The 23380-nt window shown below is 41.9% G+C and overlaps 1 protein-coding gene across 1 annotated transcript in view; it reads right to left on the reverse strand.

Annotated features, from left to right (window-relative positions):
* Positions 1 to 23380, reverse strand: part of LOC124775088 (probable chitinase 10) — a 384516-nt gene that overhangs the window by 74989 nt on the left and 286147 nt on the right. The window contains exon 9 of the mRNA XM_047249898.1: positions 15830 to 16026. Coding sequence (XP_047105854.1) covers positions 15830 to 16026 — 197 coding nt within the window. The remainder of the gene's footprint in view (positions 1 to 15829; positions 16027 to 23380) is intronic.

Raw genomic sequence — 23380 nt, forward strand, 5'->3', positions numbered from 1 at the left:
CCTTCGGTTCCCAAAGCCCATATCGATGATGAAACTTCCTGGCAGATTAAAACTGTGTGCCGGACCAAGACTCGAATTCGGGACCTTTGTCTTTCGCAGGCAAGTGCTCTACCATCTGAGCTACCCAAGCATAACTCACGCCCCGTCTTCACAGCTTTACTTCTGCCAGTACCTCGACTCCTACCTTCCAGACTTCGCAGATGCTCTCCTGCGCACAGTCTGCTGCAGAGTGAAAATCTCATTCTGGAAACATCCCCCAGGCTGTGGCTAAGCCATGTCTCAGCAATATCCTTTCTTCCAGGAGTGCTAGTTCTGCAAGGTTCGCAGGAGAGCTTCTGTGAAGTTTGGAAACGTCTGCCATGTAAGCAGGAGACCCCGGGTCCGAGCTCCGGTCGGGGCACACAATTTCAACTGTTCCCGTTGAAGTATATCAACGCCTGTTGGCAGCGTTGGGTCTTGATTTAATTATCACTTATGAAAGTTTAGCTCTGGCGGTCGCGCACGGATAGCCAAACGGTAAGTTGACCTCATGCGATACACGGGAAATCCGGGTTCGAGTACTCGTCTGGCATAAATTTTCACATGTCACTACAGGCTAGTAGATGTATACCTAATAAAGCTTTTGTCAAACAATTGTCAGTCAGAGAATTAATTTCGTACAGCTGTAGACGGTCAAAAGTGTCAGTTCTTTCAGACATCCATGTCAGAACTGTTCCTAAGGTCCTAAACATTTTCTGTGAGGTTACTTACTATCAGGTGATTTAGCAGGCCAGTCGAGATGTAATAGTTTCCTGATTGTTCGACAAACCAGGAACGTATACGTGTATTCCTGTGACCACGGGTTTCGCTCTCTAGAAAGATGGAAATGTCCACTCCATGTTCACCGTGTAGATGCAGAACAAAGGACAACAGCTGGCCGACGAATATGTTGAAATAAACACGCTCCTATACGTTCAGGGCAGCCTGAGTAAGTGGGCCCAAGCCATGGTAGGAAAATACCCCCAAAATGTCACCGAACCACCTCTGCCGAGAAGTACACGCACCACACACAGTGGTTACCCGTCTCATTCCGTCACTGGTACACTCGACGGCTTACCTTACTTGAAAAACAGGTAAAATTGCGACTCACGACGCTCCACCAGTCAGGTAGTGTCCAGCTTTTGTGTTGTTTGGCCCACTAAAGATGTCCATCTTCATCTGCTGCTGCGAGCAATTGCCTTTTGCGAGATAGGGATTCGAGGTCTCTATTACATGTAGTTCCCTGTACAATTTTCTCTCTAAGACTGTACCATATGGATTTCCAGTTACCAACTGTGGAAATTTCTGTACCGTTTGAAACTGATTGTCATTGAGAAGGAAGACACTTGTCTTCATTCCCCGTCGGCTAGGAACGTCTTACGACCACTGTTTCTACGCCTTGTAGCACGGCCAACAGTAGTACATCGTTTCTTGTAGCAATTGGCAGTCGGCGTTGATGAACCAACAAATCTTGTGTTTACTTTTTCAGCAAAAAACTAGAATAACGTGTAAAGAAAATTGTATAAATTTGCGGTAGTGGTAGAGAACGTCTGCATGACAGTAAAAGAAACAGAAGAGTAAACATAGCCTGGCACGCTTTTAGTAAATAGACTTGACTTCTCAAAACTAAGCTTCAGATGTGTCTGAAAAGAGATTCTTACACTCATCGTGTATTACCCGATTCACGTAAGGCCATATGACACGGACATAAAGAGTGGAAACCGTTTATAAACTCAGGGTTGATCATCGAATAATGGTGATATGTATGTTGGTGGTCTCGACTACATGTAGAAAAAGGACCTACATCAAAGGCAGACTGAAGTCTGTGTCATAATTATGAAAGTTATGAAAATGACGTAGAGGTTGCAGGATTTGTAACCGGGCGAATTGGTGGCAGAAGAATCAAGAAAGTGCTTTGTTGGAGTCCAAGATATGCGTAATTGCAGGCATTTGCTACATTTCATGCATATCTACATAATATTTTCTTGGTACGTTCTTTCTTGTCATAGAATGTTATATCGTATTATTTATGACTTCTCTACCGCAAAGTTCACGCCATGAAAAGACAGAAAACATTTACGCCACATTCAAGCAGTGACACGGTGAAACATAAAATTCCTTGGTATACACACTATCACTTCCGAGAAGTCTAAAACCGACGATGTCGTACCACTTGCTCTATTTTAGTCCTAGCTTTCGCTCTTTTGCTCCCTGATGTATGTATGATGTCACAGATTCTTTTTATGAGTGAACGGATCAGTTACTGGGATAAGTACAGTGCGTTTTTCATGCGTTCTTTGAAACTAACTTTACATTCTCAGCATAAAGATTCACTTAATCGTAGAATCAGTTATGAATCTTAAAAGCTGGTTCATATAAAATCCTAAATCGATGTTTGTGTAGTTTAACTTTATCTCAGTAAACGACATCATTGATGAAACATGAGGCTGCATCTAGTATTATGTTCATTGTCAATAAACAGCAAACGTTGTGGCAGATTTTTCGCATTTCCTTGAAGCACACCTGACATTCTTTATATACTGCCAGTCCTTCACAGAGTTACTACGTTTCGTACTCCTCCACTATGTTTCCAATTTGACTAGATATCCGAGTTGCAGTGCTTCATCTTTCTCTAGGTAATCCTACAACATTTCAAACCCTTGTCTAACAACTTTTGCCCATCCAGTATCGCGATCCACTAAGAGGAGACAGCAGAATTAATCATTTAATTGATGAAGTAGATGCTGTTCAATTTTAGTAGCCAGCCGAAGTGCGCATTTTATTCAATAATGCAATTCGTTTCGACAGATCTGTTCCACCTTAGAGTCGAAATTATCACTTCCATTCTTGTAGGTACTTACATGAGTATGAAAAGTAGCAAAAATTGCTGCGTCAAAAGAAAAAAAAAAGAGAATGTTGGAACGTTGCGTTGGACTTTGTCAGTCACGGATGTTGATTCGTCCACGAAATGACGGCAGTCTGGCGGAAGGCCTTCGGGGAATTTCAGCGCTGTGAGTTTTCTCGGTACAAGTGCATCACAGCTGAAGCCTGTCCGCCTTTCACTGCAGTTATTCCTCTCGCTAACAATTGAAAGATCGCCAAGTAGGTGGGTGTGTCGTCGTCGTAACGGCTCGGTCACGATGCACAATTGTGTGCAGCTGGCGAACAAGAAACGGCCGCCATCTGTGGCACAACGCGCCGCTGTCACTTTTCACGGCGCTCGGCCTGCCGCTCTGGGCGGTACGGACGAAAGTGAAAACTGTCTGGGATGGCCAGCTGAGAGGAACAGTGCGGATGGGACGTTTCGCAGCTGGCTTAACCGGAACGCGACAGGGAGTTCCAACAGGACCCACAGCAGTCAGCAGAATATGAGAGTAGTTTCCTGGAATCACGGCGGGGACATAGGCTCTGCGGTCGAGTGAGCCTGAAAACCAGTTACATCTGGTATCGGAGTCCCTAACCCACCTCGTTGTCGGTCTTCGCTGCCGCTTCGTCACCGTCGTTTTAACTACGATAGTTATGCTGTGACGCTGCTCGAACCTGCCTTGCCATCAATGCGGTCAATGGGCCGGTTTCACACTGTACGACTCAAGATATAAAGTCATTGTTCATGTGCACTTCACACTTTCGGACATTGAGTCACAATTGTTCTACACAACATTTGCATTTATTCCCGGAAATAAACGCCTTACTCAGAGAGACACTTGCTTGGCGAATAACAGGCATGAAGATGTCTCTTATGCTCAGCATAGGGCAAAGCTGTTACGACAGTACGATATGAGCGCATAACGGTATATTAGCTTCGCTTTTAAAAATTTTGTATAACCGGATAACTGGACACTGGTGGGAAGTAATCATAAAAGAAGAAAAAGCATGTTTAACGAGTCATCCACGGCGATGTATTCATACACGGCGCATTAGCTTGGATCGAACGTGAAAAGGATAGGACATGGAACAGCTTTTTCAAAGGAACCATCCGAAGATTCTCCTTAAGCTATTTAGAGGAACCACAGTAAACGTAAGCTGGAAAGCCTCGCTCCTTGCAAATTTGAGGCCAATGCCACAACAAAGCACCAGTTCATGTTCTTGTTCAATCAGTAGCTACTTCAAATTTTTTGTTTTATGTTTTCTACTTCGTCTGCAGAAGGCGAGGAGAAACGTTATTACAATAAATTTCGACAGATACGCCGTAACTGCTTCATTATCACGAAAAGAATTAAAAAGAAATTGAAACAGCGTATATGTTATTCTTTGGTACATTAAATAGAAGTTAAGGTAATAACTTTACTTTTACACAGAGGAAAACAATGAACGAGACAAGGAACGATAGTAACTGTAAACACTTAAGAACTCTGCAGGTGCTGATTATCTAATTGCACGCAGGGTACTAAAGCCGACCAAGAGAGGAACATGAACCAGTGTGTTTCAACGTGGGTGAGGTCTGGAGAGAGAGAGTACAGTTTTATTTCACATTTCTTCTTACTTTTTTTTATCACAATATCTACTCTAACCAAACTCGTTTCGACTAATTTTCGAATGGGTGCTGATAACCTCGTCGTTGAGGGCCCCTAACCTACAAGCACACACACACACACACGCACACACACACACACACACACACACACACACAGGCACACGCTAATGTATCTTAACAACTATAACAAGTTACGTCTCCCAACAGTTGCAGGCATATATGGAATATATAAATAAACATATGATGGTATATAAAACACTCTTGTCGGCTGCAAATAGAGAAGGCTGTGTTTAATTTAATACAACAGCCGGCAACTGTGAAGTAACTGTTCTCAATAACATCGTCAGTTTTACTTCTCGGGCTGTACTACTCATTTACGTAAAGCGTGATTACGTTTTTTTCGCTTATCAATGCAATACTAAAAGTTAAAGTAATAATTGTAATGTAACTGCTGACATGTGACAAGTTAAAACTTTGGGTCGGAATTTGTCCGGCGCAATTTTTTAAATTGCGCTACATACAGAAAGGATATTGTATTCCACAAAGAGTAAAGGATTCCTTTGTCATCTTAAATAACAGCATGATATGTGATCTCATATTTTGTCTGCACGATTTATTTAAATATCCAGCTGTGAGGGTAATTTCACTGGCTACAATCGTGAAACTTAAATAACACAATAATTAGGCAGTAATAACTATTTAACACATTTTTGTTGTGCCCCAAAACGCTTGCAACTGGTCTATTTAGTGTCAGGCTGTCAGAGGTATTTTATATTAAATCGTAATCATTGCAGGAAAGTGCAAATGCAAAGGATTCTTTGATGTGTAAGTATACGACGAGGATTAAATGAACCCGATGTTTCTCTCAGTTCTTCAGCTGTCTAGTGGTGCTTCTTTAGGACCAATATTTCGGTGAGTTCACACGTGATACAAAGAAGACTTGACAATATTTCTTTGTGTGCTGGTAGTTCTAAGTCTAAGACCGATTTAATTTACAGGTTTCCCTAGTTTCACTCTTCTCACAACAAAATCACGTAGTAATAACATGCCAACGCTCTACACTATACGCTAAATGTTTAGATAATGTGAGTCAAACAAAATAGAAGTAGCCTACGTACACTATATATGTCGAACATGTCATCGACTTCATATACACGAACAAAAATACGGCCTTACATACACAAGACATTAAAATTTTGCCGGCCGCGGTGGCCGTGCGGTTCTGGCGCTGCAGTCCGGAACCGCGAGGCTGCTACGGTCGCAGGTTCGAATCCTGCTTCGGGCATGGATGTGTGTGATGTCCTTAGGTTAGTTAGGTTTAACTAGTTCTAAGTTCTAGGGGACTTATGACCTAAGATGTTAAGTCCCATAGTGCTCAGAGCCATTTTTGAACATTAAAATTTTGTTCTACTCCGCATTGTCCCAGAATTACATTAAAAACAGTTCTTCATCCCCAGTTCTGCCCAATGTTTTCCGGCGGATTCCCTTCGTTGCAAGACAAGTGCCGGAATAGGAATTCATCTCCCAAATATTGCGAATGGCTCTGAGCACTATGGGACTTAACATCTGTGGTCATCAGTCCCCTAGAACTTAGAACTACTTAAACCTAACAAACCTAAGGACATCACACACATCCATGCCCGAAGCAGGATTCGAACCTGCGACCGTAGCGGTCGCGCGGTTCCGGACTGAGCGCCTAGAACCGCTAGAGCACCGCGGCCGGCAATATTCCAAATGAGTGAATGTATCTCACATCCAGTTCGGCTAGTATTTCACTATCCCATCGCTCACTATACACTGCGTCACTTCTCGAAAAGACCAGACTACCTCGAGAGTGAAAAGAAAAGAAAACGGAAGCGAAAAGGAAAGTTAAAAATGAGAAGGAATGTATTTCAACACAACACATTGCGCTTTTCACATGCGCAACCTTTAAACACTAAAATTCATGTAAAAGGGAACAAATTAAATTATTGTCCTGTTTCGAGACCTAGGTGAGGCAGAAGAGAGAGAGAGAGAGAGAGAGAGAGAGAGCGGGAGAGAGAGTAAATTGTATATTTCTTTCGGGAAATTGCAAACTATTTAAGCAGAATTCTGCTCTTGCGCTACAATCATTAGAAATAGTGACGCAATTTTTCAGGTTACTGAGGACTTCCGCCTCGTTGACTAAGTATTAGTGTCTATGCCGTTCATAGCATTTGGCGGAGTGCACAGTACGAGAACGGGCTGTGGCGGCAGTTCGCGACCCCGCGCAACGCTAGCGGCTGGATACCTTGCGTAAGCGTCCCCAGAAACGATCCATTTATACGCATGCGCAAAAACCAGGCCCCGGCGGCAACTTTCACATTTTAGCCTGCACGGGTACACATTTTTTTACCGTTCCGTTCTTTTACGCCGTCTGAGGCACGAGCGGCCTTCTGCGCGAGGACAGTCGAACAGACTGTTGATTTCCTTGCTCTCAGAATGCCTAGCGGCCTTGTTTCTTGCACACGTATTTAACTCGTGGATTAGGCGCATTTAGACACAGAAGTACACCTAGTAAGCAACGTCGGTCTGTTGCTATAAATGTGAATGAGGAATTTACCTAGCGAGAACATTAGGAACGAAAATTTTAGTTCGCTGCGTATTTTATAGGTTACCAGGTCTGGCAGAAACGTTGGCGCTTTCTCGTAGAAATAAACCTGAACTGGTTTCGCTCCAGTTTCAATATTTTCATTGAAATAATAGTCAACTGTACGCTAAATTTTACACGATATTTCCTTAAGACTATTGTACCGCCCTCTCTTGAAGCAATAAGTCATTTCATACCACGAAGGCTTTCACGACCTAAATCTTGCGGGTTGTATGGTCGTGGCCCGTCTAACTGTTTAGTTCCTAACATTTCCTCCAGAGCTACAGTGGACATCTTCAGAGCTGCGCCTGGTTTTTAGACCAACAAAGTGTGTCGAGCCCTCAGATCAGTAACAGATAAACTCTCATCTCTGTCAGAATGATGTAGAAAATGTTCAAATGTGTGTGAAATCTTATGGGACTAAGCTGCTAAGGTCATCAGTCCCTAAGCTTACACACTACTTAACTCGAACCTCCGCCGAGACCAGCTGCACAGTCCATGACTGCAGCGCCTAAGACCGCTCGGCTAATCCCGCGTGGCGGAATGATGTACAATAAGATTTCACGTACCTGTGGTAAGGCCTACATCGGAACTAAAAACAGAAGCGCGAATGCGCGCCTAATGGAACATAAATGCCTTTTACAACCAGAGAGAGTATAGAAATCAGCTGTAGTAGATAAAGAGTTATATATGCTAGCCATGAAGTACATATATGCATTGCTACCATGTAATTTTATAACATCCTAAAGTGTGATATGAAAATATACCTATAAAAACGTTAATATTGTGATATGTGGTGAATTTTCTGTTTTGTTTTTCTGTGTAAAATATTTTTGTAATTACAATCACAGTAAAAATGTTTGGTCAAAGATGTAGTTCAATTATTGTGGCCATTCTGTGCCCTCTTTTTTCGTCTAGCTGTTCGAGAGCAATTACATATACCGTATTTCTATGTACCATAACTTTAGATAAAATATAAGATATTTTTGAAATGTGTAAGTGGAATTTAATTGCAATATTCGACTTCATTATATCATATGACAATAACTACAACTTCTTTATGAGTATTTGCATCTTTCTTTTCAGGGGCAGTAAAGAAAGAATTGGTGACGAATTGTTTGAGGACAGAACGACCGTGCACAATACGCTGTCTCTCGTTACCTATTTAATGTTGCTAAGTAGAACCGCGCTGAGATCGAGTTGCCAATCATTTCCTTTCCTTCCTTACGTATATTTTCTACGTAAGAATCATAGTAGGCTGATCTGTCAATTCCCTACGAACAATGATGTCGGCATTCACTTCAGTTGCTAGATGTATAGTGCCTCATATTTATAGGCGATAACGTCATAATTACCTGAATAAGTAATTTGCACTATTAACGGTAATCCTTAATTCCATTAATCTATGTTTATTGCTCATATTTGCCGTCTTGAACTTTTCTCTCATCCGTCGCAGAATTGCATATTAAACAGTATTTATATTTGCCGTGACATATTGGATTCAAATGGTTCTAAGCACTATGGGACTTAACAAAAAAAAATGGGTTCAAATGGCTCTGAGCACTATGATACTCAACTTCTGAGGCCATTAGTCCCCTAGAACTTAGAACTAGTTAAACCTAACTAACCTAAGGACATCACACACATCCGTGCCCGAGGCAGGATTCGAACCTGAGACCGTAGCAGCAGCGTGGTTCCCGACTGAAGTGCCTAGAAACGCTCGGAAACAGCGGCCGGCCGTATTGGGAAAAGTCTTCATGACAGTAGTTCTGCTTAGCGATACTAGCCTTTCCTTGCGTTATAAATTCTAAAATGAAATTCTTCACAGAACATGATCTTCAGTGAGGAAACCATTAAGTGAAGTTTCCCGAATCGTAAATTTTATCTATAATGTGAAACTATTATCCTTGTCTGTATCTAAAAATATATGCGTGGGAACAGTTTTAACGGAAAAGAGGACGCACGATAATGATATTTGGACATCGGCTCTACAGATTCAATATATATGTTTTATCTTTGACAGAAGACAGTTCGATAGTTTAGTTTTATCTTTGACAAGGGTTATATCTGTCGATCACGACCTGTTTTTCATGGTAAATATGTCGCTCTCGGACATCCGACACGTCAGTTAGCGAGACAGAATGGAAGCAGGAGCAGCTCTGAAGATGTCAACCGCACTCCTGGACGAAACTTTAGGAACAAAAAAGTTCCACGGATCACTACCATACAATCCGGAAGAATCACCAGCAAATACGTCACTTGTAGCACGTCACACAACGTGACAAATTTCCGTTGGTGTGTGTGTGTGTGTGTGTGTGTGTGTGTGTGCGTGTGTGTGTGTGTGTTTGAGGTTTACGGGCGCTAAACAGCGTGGTCATCAGCGCCCTTCCGTTGGTGGGAGGCCTGGAACGCAGTGCTATCAGCCGCGCGAGGGCAGCTGATGACTTACTTCGCCGAAAGGCAGTGGTTCCGGTTCAAAGACTGAGGTGTCAGTACGCTACTTCCTACTAATGACTAACACTGCCGCAGGCTGAGGACCGCACAACGACTGGTCAGTGGTACGTCGTAGCCTAGGAGTAACCACTGACGTCATATTATCACTATTATTATTATTATAGTACAAGAACGAGCAACACCTGATGATAATAGAATGAGAAAGTTCAGTTCCTTGGAGATGGTTGCTAACAATAAGGACATTCGCCAGGTATTGTCACGACGTCTACACTGTCTCCACGTTAAGGAACAGCCATCAATTCGGATAAAGTCTGATACACGACTCATCTACGCCAGTTGCGTGAGAACCACTGGCACAAAAAGTGCGTCCGTGTGTTAAGGTGAATGTGTTTCCGATGTATCTACATGGACGTGGTTGATATCATATCTAGAAAGCCAGTTTTAAACAGAGCAGGCTATCCTTCTTCTCGTAATTCCGTTGTTACGGCCTGTGTACGACCACCTTCACAGACTAGATTTTCCTCTTTGCTCTGAAAAGCTCTTCATCCCTACCCTTCTCCTCCGTTTCCCGTCTTACGAGGTGCTGGTGTCCTCTTCTGTTGTTTGTTCTGTTGGTGGTCATTTACATCTTTCCTACATCATTAGAGGCCTATCTGTCGCTTATCTGTGGCGTATTAGTTGTTGCGTTATTATATTTCCTGTTGTCCTTCCCTGCCACCTCGAACGCTATCCCAGTCCTGTTCTTCCTAAGTTAACCAGCTTTCAGGCAAATTCCGGTATGGTTCCTTTGAAAGACCACCGCCGACTTAATTCCCCATCTTCCTTGATTCGATTTTCGTCCCCACCTTTCACGTCATCTTTCTGGCCCAGTTCTTTCCCAAGGAATTGTCTTACTTTTTCTGCACCATGACAGACTAATTTTGGCGTCTCAGTCACGTATAATACAGCATTCCTCAGTATTGCCTTGTAATCTCTGATCGATCGAGATGGCAAAATGGGTACTGTACTGGAACTGCGTTCTGAAGGATCGTATCAAATAAAACCCTTCCATGGGTTCCTTAAACTGCTTAAGACGGTATGGTTCCTTTCAAGCAGACAGGAAAGATTTCCATCCCGTAACATGTCCATTTCTAGCTTGTGCACTATCTCCTATAATCTTGTCATCTACTGAATATGAAACTGTAATCTTCCTTCCATCAATTTTGCAGTATATGTGTCAACCATCGTTTGACAGGTTGTTTTCGTTGCAGGCTTTTCTGGTCATACAGTAGGTCATTCGCACTGCCTTTTCCCTTTCCTCCACCTCACTGACTGCTGTTTTTTTTCTCAGCTTTATCTTAAAAGACCGTTTTCCGTGTTGTCTTCCAGTGTTTCTCAATCTCAAGTGGTGTCCAGTGTTTTTTGCTCTTTTTGTTGTAGAGAATTATAGTCTTACTCCTCTTCGAATTTTTCTCACGTTATCAACTGCTTTCCTTTCTTCTCCTTCAAGCCTGTCTCACTATCGTTACGATGTTCGCTATTGCTATGCACAACGATCTGGCGCCTCTTGTCAGTCTTGGCCCCATTAGAAGACAACGTGTAAGTTTGGTCTCATGAAATAGTTATTTATTATAACAGTTTTAACAGGCACGAAGAACTCGGTATAGTACACGTCGTTCATAGCTGTAATGTCCGCCCCGACAGCTAGGTGGTCAGCGTGACGGATTGCGGTCCTACGGGGCCGGGTTCGATTCCCGGTTGGGCCGGAGATTTTCTCCGCTCAGGGACTGGGTGTTGTGTTGTCTTCATCATCATTTCATCCCCATCCGGCGCTCAAGTCTCCCAATGTGGCCTCGAATGTAATAAGACCTGCCCCGTAAGAGGCCTCCCGCCCGATGATGCCAAACGCTCATTTCATTTCCATAGCTGTAATAACAGAATAGCAGCACTTTTGCGGATTTGGAACTGGTGTCTCTTGTGAGACCATGACTTTAAACCTCCCACTTGACTACGTCGTAAACAATACATTACGAAAATGTGTCACATTGCTTACAAAACTGAGCTTCAAAACAATTTCGCGAATAATGAAAAATTACGTGTTGTGATATATACTTGTCCACACTGTTACCTCTCCCGTAACAAAGGCATTTTAAATTTCCTCTGTTTTATCGTATGCTCTATAAAAATAATTTAATACATACTCTGTATATCCAGTTAATTAAGCGTAGTTATGTATCATGTGATACAGCGACAAGACGAGTTTCCACGCTTAGAGAGGTCCAGGCAGTAGACAGAACAGTTCCACAGTATATCTAGGTATCGAGGAACATAGTAACCTCCTCCAACGTGTAATTCCATAAAGCAGATCATTGTATAAATCGCTATTTATCGTATAAACGTGACCGTTTTACACTTGTATTAGTTTCACCCGTCATTATTATAGTGAGTGCAGTACCTGCGTCAAGATATATCGTGCGATTAATACTTGTCATTTACTACCCAATACTACAGCTGCTCCTTATCGTAAATACGGTATGTTTCATTTAAAGTCACAGTTGAGTGTTAGAGCACATGGCAGGTACTATTTCTGCTGCGAAAAATGATGTCAGATTCAAGTTCTAACTCTACGATGAATACTGGTGTTGCATTCATTGTAATAATGACGCGCACGACGTCTAATGACCACTAACCCAAGACGAAACAAGAAACGGTGATACGGAATGTATTTATGAAAATTAATTTATTACTATAAATTACTGTGTGTTCCTACGCACAAAATATCCATGTTTATCTGTTCTTTCTCGTACTAAAGAAATAATAACAAAAATTATACTAGGTATGAAATATGGAAAATTGCTTCGTAGATATCAGGCCTAATATTCAATGTCTAATGATCTTAATGTCAACGGGATTTTAGCTAGTGTAGGTTATGCAAGAAAATTTGGAACATTACGCTCGATGATGTTAACGTGCGATCGCCGAATATGGCGATGACTACTTTAATTCCTGTACGCCTCTCTGACTTGGAAAGCTGTTTCGAGTCCTCAAATGTCACCTGCAGGTCCTCTAGGAGTGTCCAAAGTGCTGTAATTAAATCAGGAGGTTGGATATTACGGTCAGTGAAAGTGAGTTACGAAACCGGCAATCTATCTCTCGCACCAGGTACCCACTGAACTTGGTGATGTAAGTTTGTGAATGGTCTCCGTTGGCTGCTACATACTGTCTACCAAACGCTGCAAGATACTCCACGAAGTTAACGTGAGACTCTTACCGCCCAAGAAAATTTCTTTGCAACGACCTCGCGGCCGAGAGAACGTTAAATCGCGTAATAAACATACAGTTCGTCATAATACTTCCTTATAGAGTGAAATATTCATTTCTGTGTCTCTTTGCTGGATCTCCGCACAAATTATAATGAACTATTTAATTGTAGATGGAATATTTATTAACAACATACATTAGTAATTAGTGGAATCAACATTATCTAAGAATTGGTGATTAAATGAGTTCATAGAGCTTCAAATTATTGTCTGTGGTTTGTACTTTATAATCTAGATCGCTTTAGGACATTTATTTGAAAAATTATTTTATTTGTCAAAGTAATGAAACAGGTGTAACAACGTCGTTTCTGCCGGCCGAAGTGGCCGTGCGGTTAAAGGCGCTGCAGTCTGGAACCACAAGACCGCTACGGTCGCAGGTTCGAATCCTGCCTCGGGCATGGATGTTTGTGATGTCCTTAGGTTAGTTAGGTTTAACTAGTTCTAAGTTCTAGGGGACTAATGACCTCAGCAGTTGAGTCCCATAGTGCTCAGAGCCATTTGAACCAACGTCGTTTCTCCTCAACACAAAGGAAAAACATTCGAAGTTGCAAATTTCACTGTTATCTACTTGTGACTAGTTTCTGGTAGGATCCACTTTTGCGAAATAATATTTTGACTATCTGGTACGTATACTTTGAACCGATACGTTCTGTGTTTTTGACGTACGCATAATTATATGGTAACAGCTGAATTACATATCATTGTAATTTTGGTTTCCTGTTCTATAGGATGATTTGAAAATGAGTCCCGATATGAAACTGGTCGACAAGTAAATAAAAGTGAAATTTGCAACTTTGGCGTTCTTGCGTTGTGTTGATTAACAAAAGTTGCTGCCCTGCAATTACTCCAGCATGCTGAAAGTTCGTCCTTTCTTCTTCGTAGCTTCGTTCATATATGAAACTGTAATCTAACGTGTAGTAGTGTAAAAAGTTGCTGAAGATACATTTAATTTGATTATATCCCTTGGTTGGGTTAAATTGTCTTGAATACCCGACGCTACAACTTATAAATATATTGTATGTAATAAGACAAGGAAAATGGGCATTGTGACTAATTTCTCGAATGTTTGCAATTACTTTCATTGTTTGAGATGTTCTTTTGTTAAGATAAAACTTGTTAATATGGCTTCGGTTTAAATTCTGTATTATTTGTAAGTGGTACTTAAAAGAAATTTGACACATGTCCTACATGCTTTGACATACGTTACTTCTGAAAACCATAATTGCCAATATAAATGAAAAATCGTAGCAAGATTACATTACGATGGCCCACTAACAAAAGGTCCTTTTGTGACCTTTGTTTAATTTGCGATAAGTTTTCTGCCACTGAAGATGGTTTAAGACCGAAACCGGCAGCAGAATAATGTCATTATCAGAGACAGCACAGTGAAAAACATTTTGTAGTATTCAACGAGATAGATATTCCAGAAATTAAAAATTTAGCTGTGTAGCTGGCCTATATGAAGGCACCCACCTTGTCTGAAAGTTGCAAGAATTTTTCCTTTAGTAGCGGCCAATACTTCCGTCATGCAGTACGCTATAGGATTAACACACTGTAATCGCATTCGGTTCATATCCCCGTCCAATCATCCAGGTGAAGATTTTCCGTCATTTCCCTAAATCGATCCATGCAGAGATCAGATTGGTTCCTTTGAAAGGGCACGGCCAGTTTCCTCCTTCATCCTTGCAAACATTCTGAGTTTGTAGACCGCCTCTAATGACGTCGATGTCGACGAGACGTGAAAACTTAATATTCCTTCCTCTTTCTTTAATACGCTTCCACTGCACCTTCGCCCTGTGAATAATTTATCCAGCACCCGCTATTAGGATCCGCAGCGTCATAAATGTTCCTCATTCATATGTTTCAAATGGCTCTGAGCACTATGGGACTTAACTTCTGAGGTCATCAGTCCCCTAGAACTTAGAACTACTTAAACCTAACTAACCTAAGGACAACACACACACCCATGCCCGAGGCAGGATTCGAACCTGCGACCGTAGCGGTCGCACGGTTCCAGACTGTAGCGCCTAGAACCGCTCGGCCACTCCGGCCGGCCTGTTCCTCATTAGCATGAGCAAATTCAATTGTAGTCTAAGTGGAGAAACTTAAGGCAGGCATTGCAACTTAACTGTAGAGAATTATTTGCTTTATCATTTACAGTCGTTTCTGAGTATACATTCATGTTCAGTAAAAAAAACCGAACACCTTGAACAACCAGAGATAGGACGTTCATATTGGTTGCTTAGTTTATTTGGGGGAGGGGAATAACAGTGAGCCGGTCGGGGTAGCCGAGCGGTTCTAGGCGCTACAGTCTGGAACCACGCGACCGCTACTGTCGCAGGTTCGAATTCTGCCTCGGGCATGGGTGTGTGTGATGTACTTAGGTTAGTTAGGTTTAAGTAGTTCTAAGTTCTAGGGGACTGATGACCTCAGTCCTATATTGCTCAGAGCCATTTGAACCAATAACAGTGAGGTCCGGATTAGGGAAGGATGGGGAAGAAGTCGGCCGTGCCTTTTTAAAGAAACCATCCCAGCATTTGTCTGAAGCGACGTAAGGAAATCACGGAAAACCTGAATCAGGATGGCCGAATATGTGTTTGAACCGTCGTCCGTCACCGGGCAAGTGACATTCAAGTACAATGTCTCCCTTTCACTGGAATATATACAATGACTGTACGAGTACAGGTTGTAGACACTTGGTGGGCGACATATGGATATTTGGGTCTGGTCATGATATGTGCTCAGATAGCGTAATGGTAAGGCGACCGCCAAAGGCGGGAAATCCGGATTCGAGGGCTGGTCCGGCAAAATTTTTCATTGTCGTCATTCCACTATACAGCTGATGGTTGTCCATATTCACAACAGAGAATACATTTCATGTATTCAGAGGACTCGGTTTGTCTGGAAAGCACAGTACAACTAAGATGTTAGAGTCTGGCCCACTGCCAGAGGCTGCAGCCGTGGTCAGAGACTTACTGTTGAGATCGATGACCTCGTTGGAGAGGTCGGCGGGCGCCTGCTTGGTGGGCTTGCGCACGCGGTTGAGCACCTCGCTGACGTCGATCTTGATGGGCGCCGGCTTGGTGGTGGCCTCGAGGCTGACGGTGCGCGCCACCTTGCTCCAGTCCACGTCCTTGGCGTTGGGGCCTCGCGACACGCCGCGCAGCTCCTCCCTGCCGGACAATCAAGTCACCTCGTTCACCATCCGCAACAATTCCATTTAAAACCCCAATAAATGTTATTGTCATATTGGCAATCACCTATCCCATATTGGGAAATAAAAGTATTTATTTTTTCGTGTGCAAAAGGTCGTGTCTTATACACTAAAGAGCCAATGAAACTGGTACACCTGCCTAATATCGTGTAGGGTCCCCGCGAACACGCAGAAGTGCCGCGGCACGACGTGGCATGGACTCGACTATTGTCTGAAGTAGCGCTAGAAGGAACTGACACCATGAATCCTGAAGAGCTGTCCATAAATCCTAAGAGCACGATGGGGTGGAGATCTCTTCTGAACAGCACGTTGCAAGGCATCCCAGATATGCTCAATAATGTTCATGTTTGGGGAGCTTCGTGCCAGTGGAAGTGTGTAAACTCAGAAGAGTGTTCCTGGAGCCACTCTGTACCAATTCTGGACGTGTGGCGTGTTGCATTGTCCCGCTGGAATTGCCCCAGTCCGTCTAAATGCACAATTTGACATGAATGGATGCAGGTGATCAACAAGGATGCTTACGCACGTGTCACCTGTCAGAGTCGTATCTAGACTTATCAGGGGTTCCATATCACTCCAGCTGCACACGCCCCACGCCATTACAGAGCCTCCATCAGCTTCAACAGTCCCCTGATGACATGCAGGGACCATGGATTCATGAGGTTGTCTCCATACCCGTACAAGTCCATCCGTTCGATATAATTTGAAACGAGACTCGTCCGATTAGGCTACATGTTTCCAGTCATCAACAGTCCAATGGTGTTGAGGGGACCAGGCCTTTAAGTGGTACAGTACATTAAAGACCTCTCCAAAGCACGTCATTTACAGTACAGTTTGTTGCGCGTAAGTGTCGGAAAATGTGACGTTTTTGGCATAGCGTACTACCTACTAATCTTATCTGGAAGTTAGCTTCCAGTGTTATTTGGTTGTGAATTATGAAAAAGGAAAGGAAATACAGCCTCTAAACATTTTCGTGATCCCTTGCACCATAGTTCCGATCGGTGAATGTCGCAGCTCTTTCCAGTGAGGAGACCACGAGTCGCGAGTGGATTGTAGAGAAACTATTCACTATAAAAGGACAGGAATTGAGCTGCTTTGTAGTCTAATCCTTCAGCCCATCGCAGATTCTTATCTGTTCGCTCATAAACAATGGATATCCGGGGCCAAACAAAGCAGAACGAGGACGTCATATCCTTACGTTTAACACATCGTTCGGTTATAGACATTTTTATAGCGTTTCCTTGGAAATAATAGCAAAAGTTACGTCAGGGTTGCTTCAAGAAACAGCTGCACCATTTCTGCCGTGGTGGTGTTTGTGAAGAGGAGATAACAAACTATACCTTCTTCGGTTGCACCAATCAGCGTGAACTTATACATGCTTCATTACGACATGTGCTTAAACTGATCTGTCTATCGCAAACTCAAGTAGCGCCGTCATTAGCGGAGAATAACTAGAAGGTATGCAGTCTTATTCACGTTTGTAGTAAACTTGAAAATCCGTGTTTAGCTCTGGAACGTATACAGTAGTGTTGTGTGAAAATGTTGTTGTAATTGTGGTCGTCAGTCAGAAGACTGGTGCAGCTCTCCACGTTAGACTGTCCATCGCAAGTATATCGGCTCTGAGGTCACGTTGTGGGGCACATTTTATTTACAATAGTTACAGCGCTGTTTGGTGATATATTGTCTTAGATTACCAGGGAAATTATATTTTTCATCTCTCCTGTGTATGGGAAACAAAATACTGTCTGTTCTGCATCGGAAGGAATTATACTCGTAATATTTAGTCGATTTATCAGTCTCTCTTATTTCACGATAAACATTTTTTTAATTCGTACCGTTTATCGTGATCCCCAAAAAACTTAGTGTTTTATTACGATAGTTAGCTTTCATTCTGATCATTAGTTAAAGTTTTTCTGTGATAACCTACAGATACATGCATATCCATGCGTGTCACAGTCTTCACTTCAGGTAAATAGCTAAAATGTATTTTCAATTCTGGCGTCGATATTCTGTGGTAACCGCTACAGCTATAGAGCTGGTTTACAATGGGAATCGTTTCCTTTCCGTTATACAGTTTAAGTTCTTATAGTGACGAACATTCCGACTTACCACTGACAAGTACATATGTTAGGAGCTGCGTATCGCAGTCTTCGCTTGAGCTTATTTTCCGATAGTAGCAGATATTTATTTTTGACAATCTCTTTACTCCGCCCTGTGTGTCGTGGTTTTCACTACAGTTGTGGAACTGTTTTGGCGATAATTTTGTTTCTTTCCGACAAATAGTTAAAGCTCTTCTTCCCATACCCCTTTTGATTCGAAACCGCAAACCGCAGTCTCCTGTTGAGCTGTATAGCTAAAGATTTTCTTACGATGTTAACTACGACATAGCCGAGCGGTTGATAGCTTTTAATTCATACAGGTATGAGCACATTTTACTATACTCGAATCAGTTTCTTTCCGACCAATACTTAATGTGCTTCTAATTTAACTGTTTTCAGTTTTCCCCTTAAAATATATACATTCGTAACTGCGTAGCGCAGTCTCCTCTTGAGCTGTATAGGCAAAGTGTATTTTCCGTTATTAACTACCTTTCGTTTACGAGAGATATTTCCTTTCATTTCGTACTGTATATAGTGGTGTCCATTACAACTACAGAGCGTGTTCTTGGGATACTCTTTTTGTTTCTTTTCCAACGATCCAAACGTTTAAAAGAAAAAAAAATCGCTACTGACATGACGTCATAGTCGCCATGTCGTTTACGTTTCTCGAGTGTGTACGACACCACTGACAGAAGTCTAAGACTGGTATAGCGAATCCCTCTTTATCCGTCTCTTCATGTCTGCTTAACTACAGCAGCCTACATCCCCATCATCTTGCTTGCCGGGATCAAACCTTTCTCTCGCTCTTGATGTCTCAGTATGTGATTTATCGATCTATCCCTTATTTTAATCAAGCTTTTCCATGAAGCTGTTTTCTTCCAAATTCTATGCAGGTCCTCTTCATTATTTATTCTATGCACTCTTAACATCTCCAGCATTCTTTTGCAACACGAAGTTATGATAGTTTCCACTCCCTCCCTTCTTGACGATTCCTTCAAGCCTCAGGAAGCGTCCTTTCAACCCTTCTTTTAGTAAGCTTGTGCCATTGTGACGTTTCCTTGAAGCCTCAGGAAGCGTCCTCTCAACCCTTCTTTTAGTAAGCTTATGCCATTAATTTCCTTTTTCCCAACTCTATTCAGTACGTCCTCATTTGTTATTTGATGTACCTATGCAATCCTTAGCATTCTTTCTTAGCACCGCGTTTCAAACGTTTCTGTTCTCTTCTTGTCTGAACTATTTGTTGCCCACTACCCAGACAAATAACTTCCGAAAAGTTTTCCGAATACTTAAATTTGTATTCGATGTTAGCAAATTTCTGTTTTGCGAAAATGATTTTCTTGCTGTTGCCAATCTACATTCTCGTTGTTTCAGCATTGTCAGTTATTTTGTTGCCAAAATATAAAAGTCAAACATTACCTTTGGTAACTAGTTATAAGCTGTTCAGTTTATTGCATTACATTGCATTATTTGTTATCGGAATAACAGTTCCGGCCGAAAGAGATATTTTGAGATGCCAAGTACTGCTCAGGCCCTGCTTAAAAATTGTGAGGATTGTCTTTCTAGCAGTATTACGAATTCTTACTTTTACTGCCTCGTGTAGCTGTTGACTAAAGCAGTAACCAACGTTTGGAGACTTGCAGTCCTCATGCTACAGAATGAAACGAGCGAAAGGTTTTGCTCCACACTACCGTCCCTACTGGCTAACAGAACGATAACAATTTACTGTTATTTCACATAAGTATCTCACTTGAAAGTCACTAACGAATTTGGTGGGATTGACCAATTCATACTGCTGCTGTAATATGAACCCGATCAGAGCACTCATTGGAAGAAAGGCCAAGGAATGCGTACTGTGATGTGTGAATACTTTAAGTTTTGTGTCTACGACACTAGTTAGTTGGTCACAGATGTAATTAAGAAAGTCACATAAGTTACATAGCTTCTTTTCCTAGGACACATGGGAGAGTGGAACACTTTTTGTTCAGTACGTTTACCCACACGCCACACAAACCCGTGTAGCTGACTCCGAGCTGCTCATTACATTTTCTACACACTCTAGGAGTTTGTACGCGGAATTTACAGACATCCCAGGGTTGCTGTTTCTGTCTCGCCTAAACACCTCCCGTTAAGGGTTTGCCACCATCATCGATTATTTGCTTTCTGATTTGTGATAAATGTGAAAATATACAATGTGAATGCAGTTCTTGAAACGATTTACTGTTTCATACCTTTTTCCTTTAAAAGCTACAGTCTACGAGCTCTAAAACGTTGATTCTGCAATACTTACTGCAGTTTCTTACTAGAGACCCGCATCTTCCCCACTCCTCCTCCTTCCAGTCTCGACGTAACGCGATTCATCAGGTGTCGCGTCATTAACGTACTTTATTCTTTTCTTACCTGCAGATTTTTCAACTTCCTATCGATTAGCCTACTCAACTACATTGTCGTTTCGTGACGCCGTCTAACTTCAGAAAATTTGATCGATACCAGAACATTTGCTACAGGCAACAAACTTCCGTTTAGGGTACGAATGAAAGCCGATGTATTTTGCCAGAGTTGTCCTTCTAAATGTATTAGCATGGGTTTTGAGACGAAGGAATTGTTTCTTACAAAACAGTATAAGGAAAATGGTGAATGCTATTTCCGTTCCTCCTTTTTCTTCTAGAATTCGCTAGATTAAATGCTCTGCATAACTGCGTGATCTAACAGGCTTATCAGAAATGTTCTAGCAGACCTGTTGCGAAAGTGCGTTTTAGTTTGTGTAAACTGAGGACTGACGTGACATCATGCAACGGATGTGAAAGTACAGTCTAACTTGCGCAACGCAAATGCTTATTACAATCACGCAAAATAATGACGGGACTAAACGAGTCTTGTTTCGAAACTTTTTAACATGTAGTGCTATAAAAAAGCATTTCTGCCTGACTTTCACGACCTGTAATTGTGGTACATACTGACTTAGAAAATACTAAAACTGGAATAAAGTGTTACTTCGAAAATTTTTTCCAGTTTCATGTGAAGTGCAATAATGATAGATTTCATCTTGAAATTGAAAACTTTTTTTAAGATAAAATAAAATCATTTTGGCCTGTTTGGCATTGTTTGTAATATGCTCTGCAAAAGTGGGTGACACGTTGTCTAATGGACGATCCAAACGTTTCGGTTTCAAGGCATAGCTGCAAGTTATTTGCAACGTGGCGCGACTCAAATGTGGGTATATAAGCACCGACATGTACGGAAGGGATTACTGTGGCATTGGTGCCATTCCGACTTGCGTACGGTTAATGCAGAAGCATGAACAATGGTTACGTTATTACCAAACCCGTCTTAACGGGACCAACGTGCTGTTACTCTTGTCTTGGATGCCGATGGACGAACACCGGTAGACTTCCATCGGAGAATGAAGAATGTGTATGGGACAGCACGTCAATTGAAAACTGCCGTTGTGGAATGGTGCGCCAAATACCCTGCTGGTCACGATTCGACACCCATGTTGCAAATGCAACGCAGAAATTACACCAACTCAAGTGGGTGACACACGAGCATGCGCCCTATAGTTCTGATCTCTTCCCACTCGATTATCACGGTTTCGGTTCCTTAAAAAAGACCTTGAATGGTGGACAAGGTCCCGTCCGACGAGGAGGTGTAGCAGGTAGTTTCGGACTTGTTCACGCAGCAGGACACGGTGCTTTACCCAAAGGGTATCTTCAAGCTGGTGCGTCGGTGGGATGATTGCTTCAATGCTTACGGCGCTTTTGCCTGACTTGCACACCAATTCCGGACTTTTGAACGGAAAGTTTTTGATTTCCCTCAGGGTAAGGTGAGGTAAATCCGACCGGGTGGGTACACCCGACCGCCCTCTACTTGTGAGAAACAGCAAAGCGGAGCGATTTCGCATTAGTGTTACCATATAGAGCATTCGAAATTACGAAAATGTCACCTTGACAGCTTTGCCGTATTTGAGATTTAGATACCCAAAAGACAAGAAGTGTATTTTCGATTGTTTCAATTTAATTTCTGTGCAAATTCATCACTAGATTTACCTTACTAAATAAAACGACCGCAAAACAAACGGTAAGTGGTTTTTGCAGTGCATTTAGTGATCTATTCAGTGTATGTATCGTTTTTGTTGGAAATGTCGTGTAAATTGTTTCTATGTGTGTTTAATGAAATATGGCATGGTGGGGTAAATCCGACTGCTAAATGGTGTGGTAAACCGACCGCATATTTTTTTCGTTTGTGTGTATGGAACTATTTATTTATGTAAACAAAGTGAATTTGTCTTTATCTTTAGGAAAATGGTACGAAATTATAAACAAAAAACGACAAAAATCAATCAAAACGATATTCGACGAGCAGTTGGTGCAATGCAAATGGGAATGTCTTTACGAGCTGTCACTCGTGATTTTAACATTGCGAGATCGATATTACTGTTGCACCGCCGTGCAATGAAATCATCTTCTTTCAATTAAAATTTACTTTCATTTAACTTGCAGTACATTTAGTACTCTAAACATTTAAATTTTTTTGAATAAATTTTGTTCCTTTTTCTAGAAAACATTGCTTATAATCATTTAAAAAAAAAAAGAAAAACAGTTCGTTTAGAACTATTTCTGTGCAAATTCAGCCAAACAAATAGGGGGTTGGATTTACTCCACAATTTTTGCAAACGGAAAAAATGGACGTTTCTTAAAATACGGATATCTCAAAAACTATTGATGGTATAACAAAAATATTTTGCAAACAGTTGCTCCTTTATACTACCTATAATTTCACGTATATAACGTTAAGATCCGACCTCGGATAAGCGTTTTATAGCAAGAAGAAAATGCTATGTCGGATTTACCCCACCTTACCCTATACTTATGAAGTGATATCCGGAAACGTAGAAAACACGTAAAATATCTCTGAAACAGCTGTGCACACACCATTTTCATTTCGAAGGGCCTTGGATTGTCTCAGTCTCTGCTTATGAGCTAAAGAGCTTGTAGTGAAGAAATTTCTTATCAGTCGGCAGTCAATTTCTGTAGCTGCTTTGGGGGAATCTACCGCCAACTCGATATTCGGCCTCGGAAAATAGCCCAGTATTTACGCTGCTGAAACGTAGGACACCTTACCCTATACTTATGAAGTGATATCCGGAAACGTAGAAAACACGTAAAATATCTCTGAAACAGCTGTGCACACACCATTTTCATTTCGAAGGGCCTTGGATTG

The sequence above is a fragment of the Schistocerca piceifrons genome, chromosome 2 (assembly GCF_021461385.2).
Source record: "Schistocerca piceifrons isolate TAMUIC-IGC-003096 chromosome 2, iqSchPice1.1, whole genome shotgun sequence".
Classification (NCBI taxonomy): Eukaryota; Metazoa; Arthropoda; class Insecta; order Orthoptera; family Acrididae; genus Schistocerca; species Schistocerca piceifrons.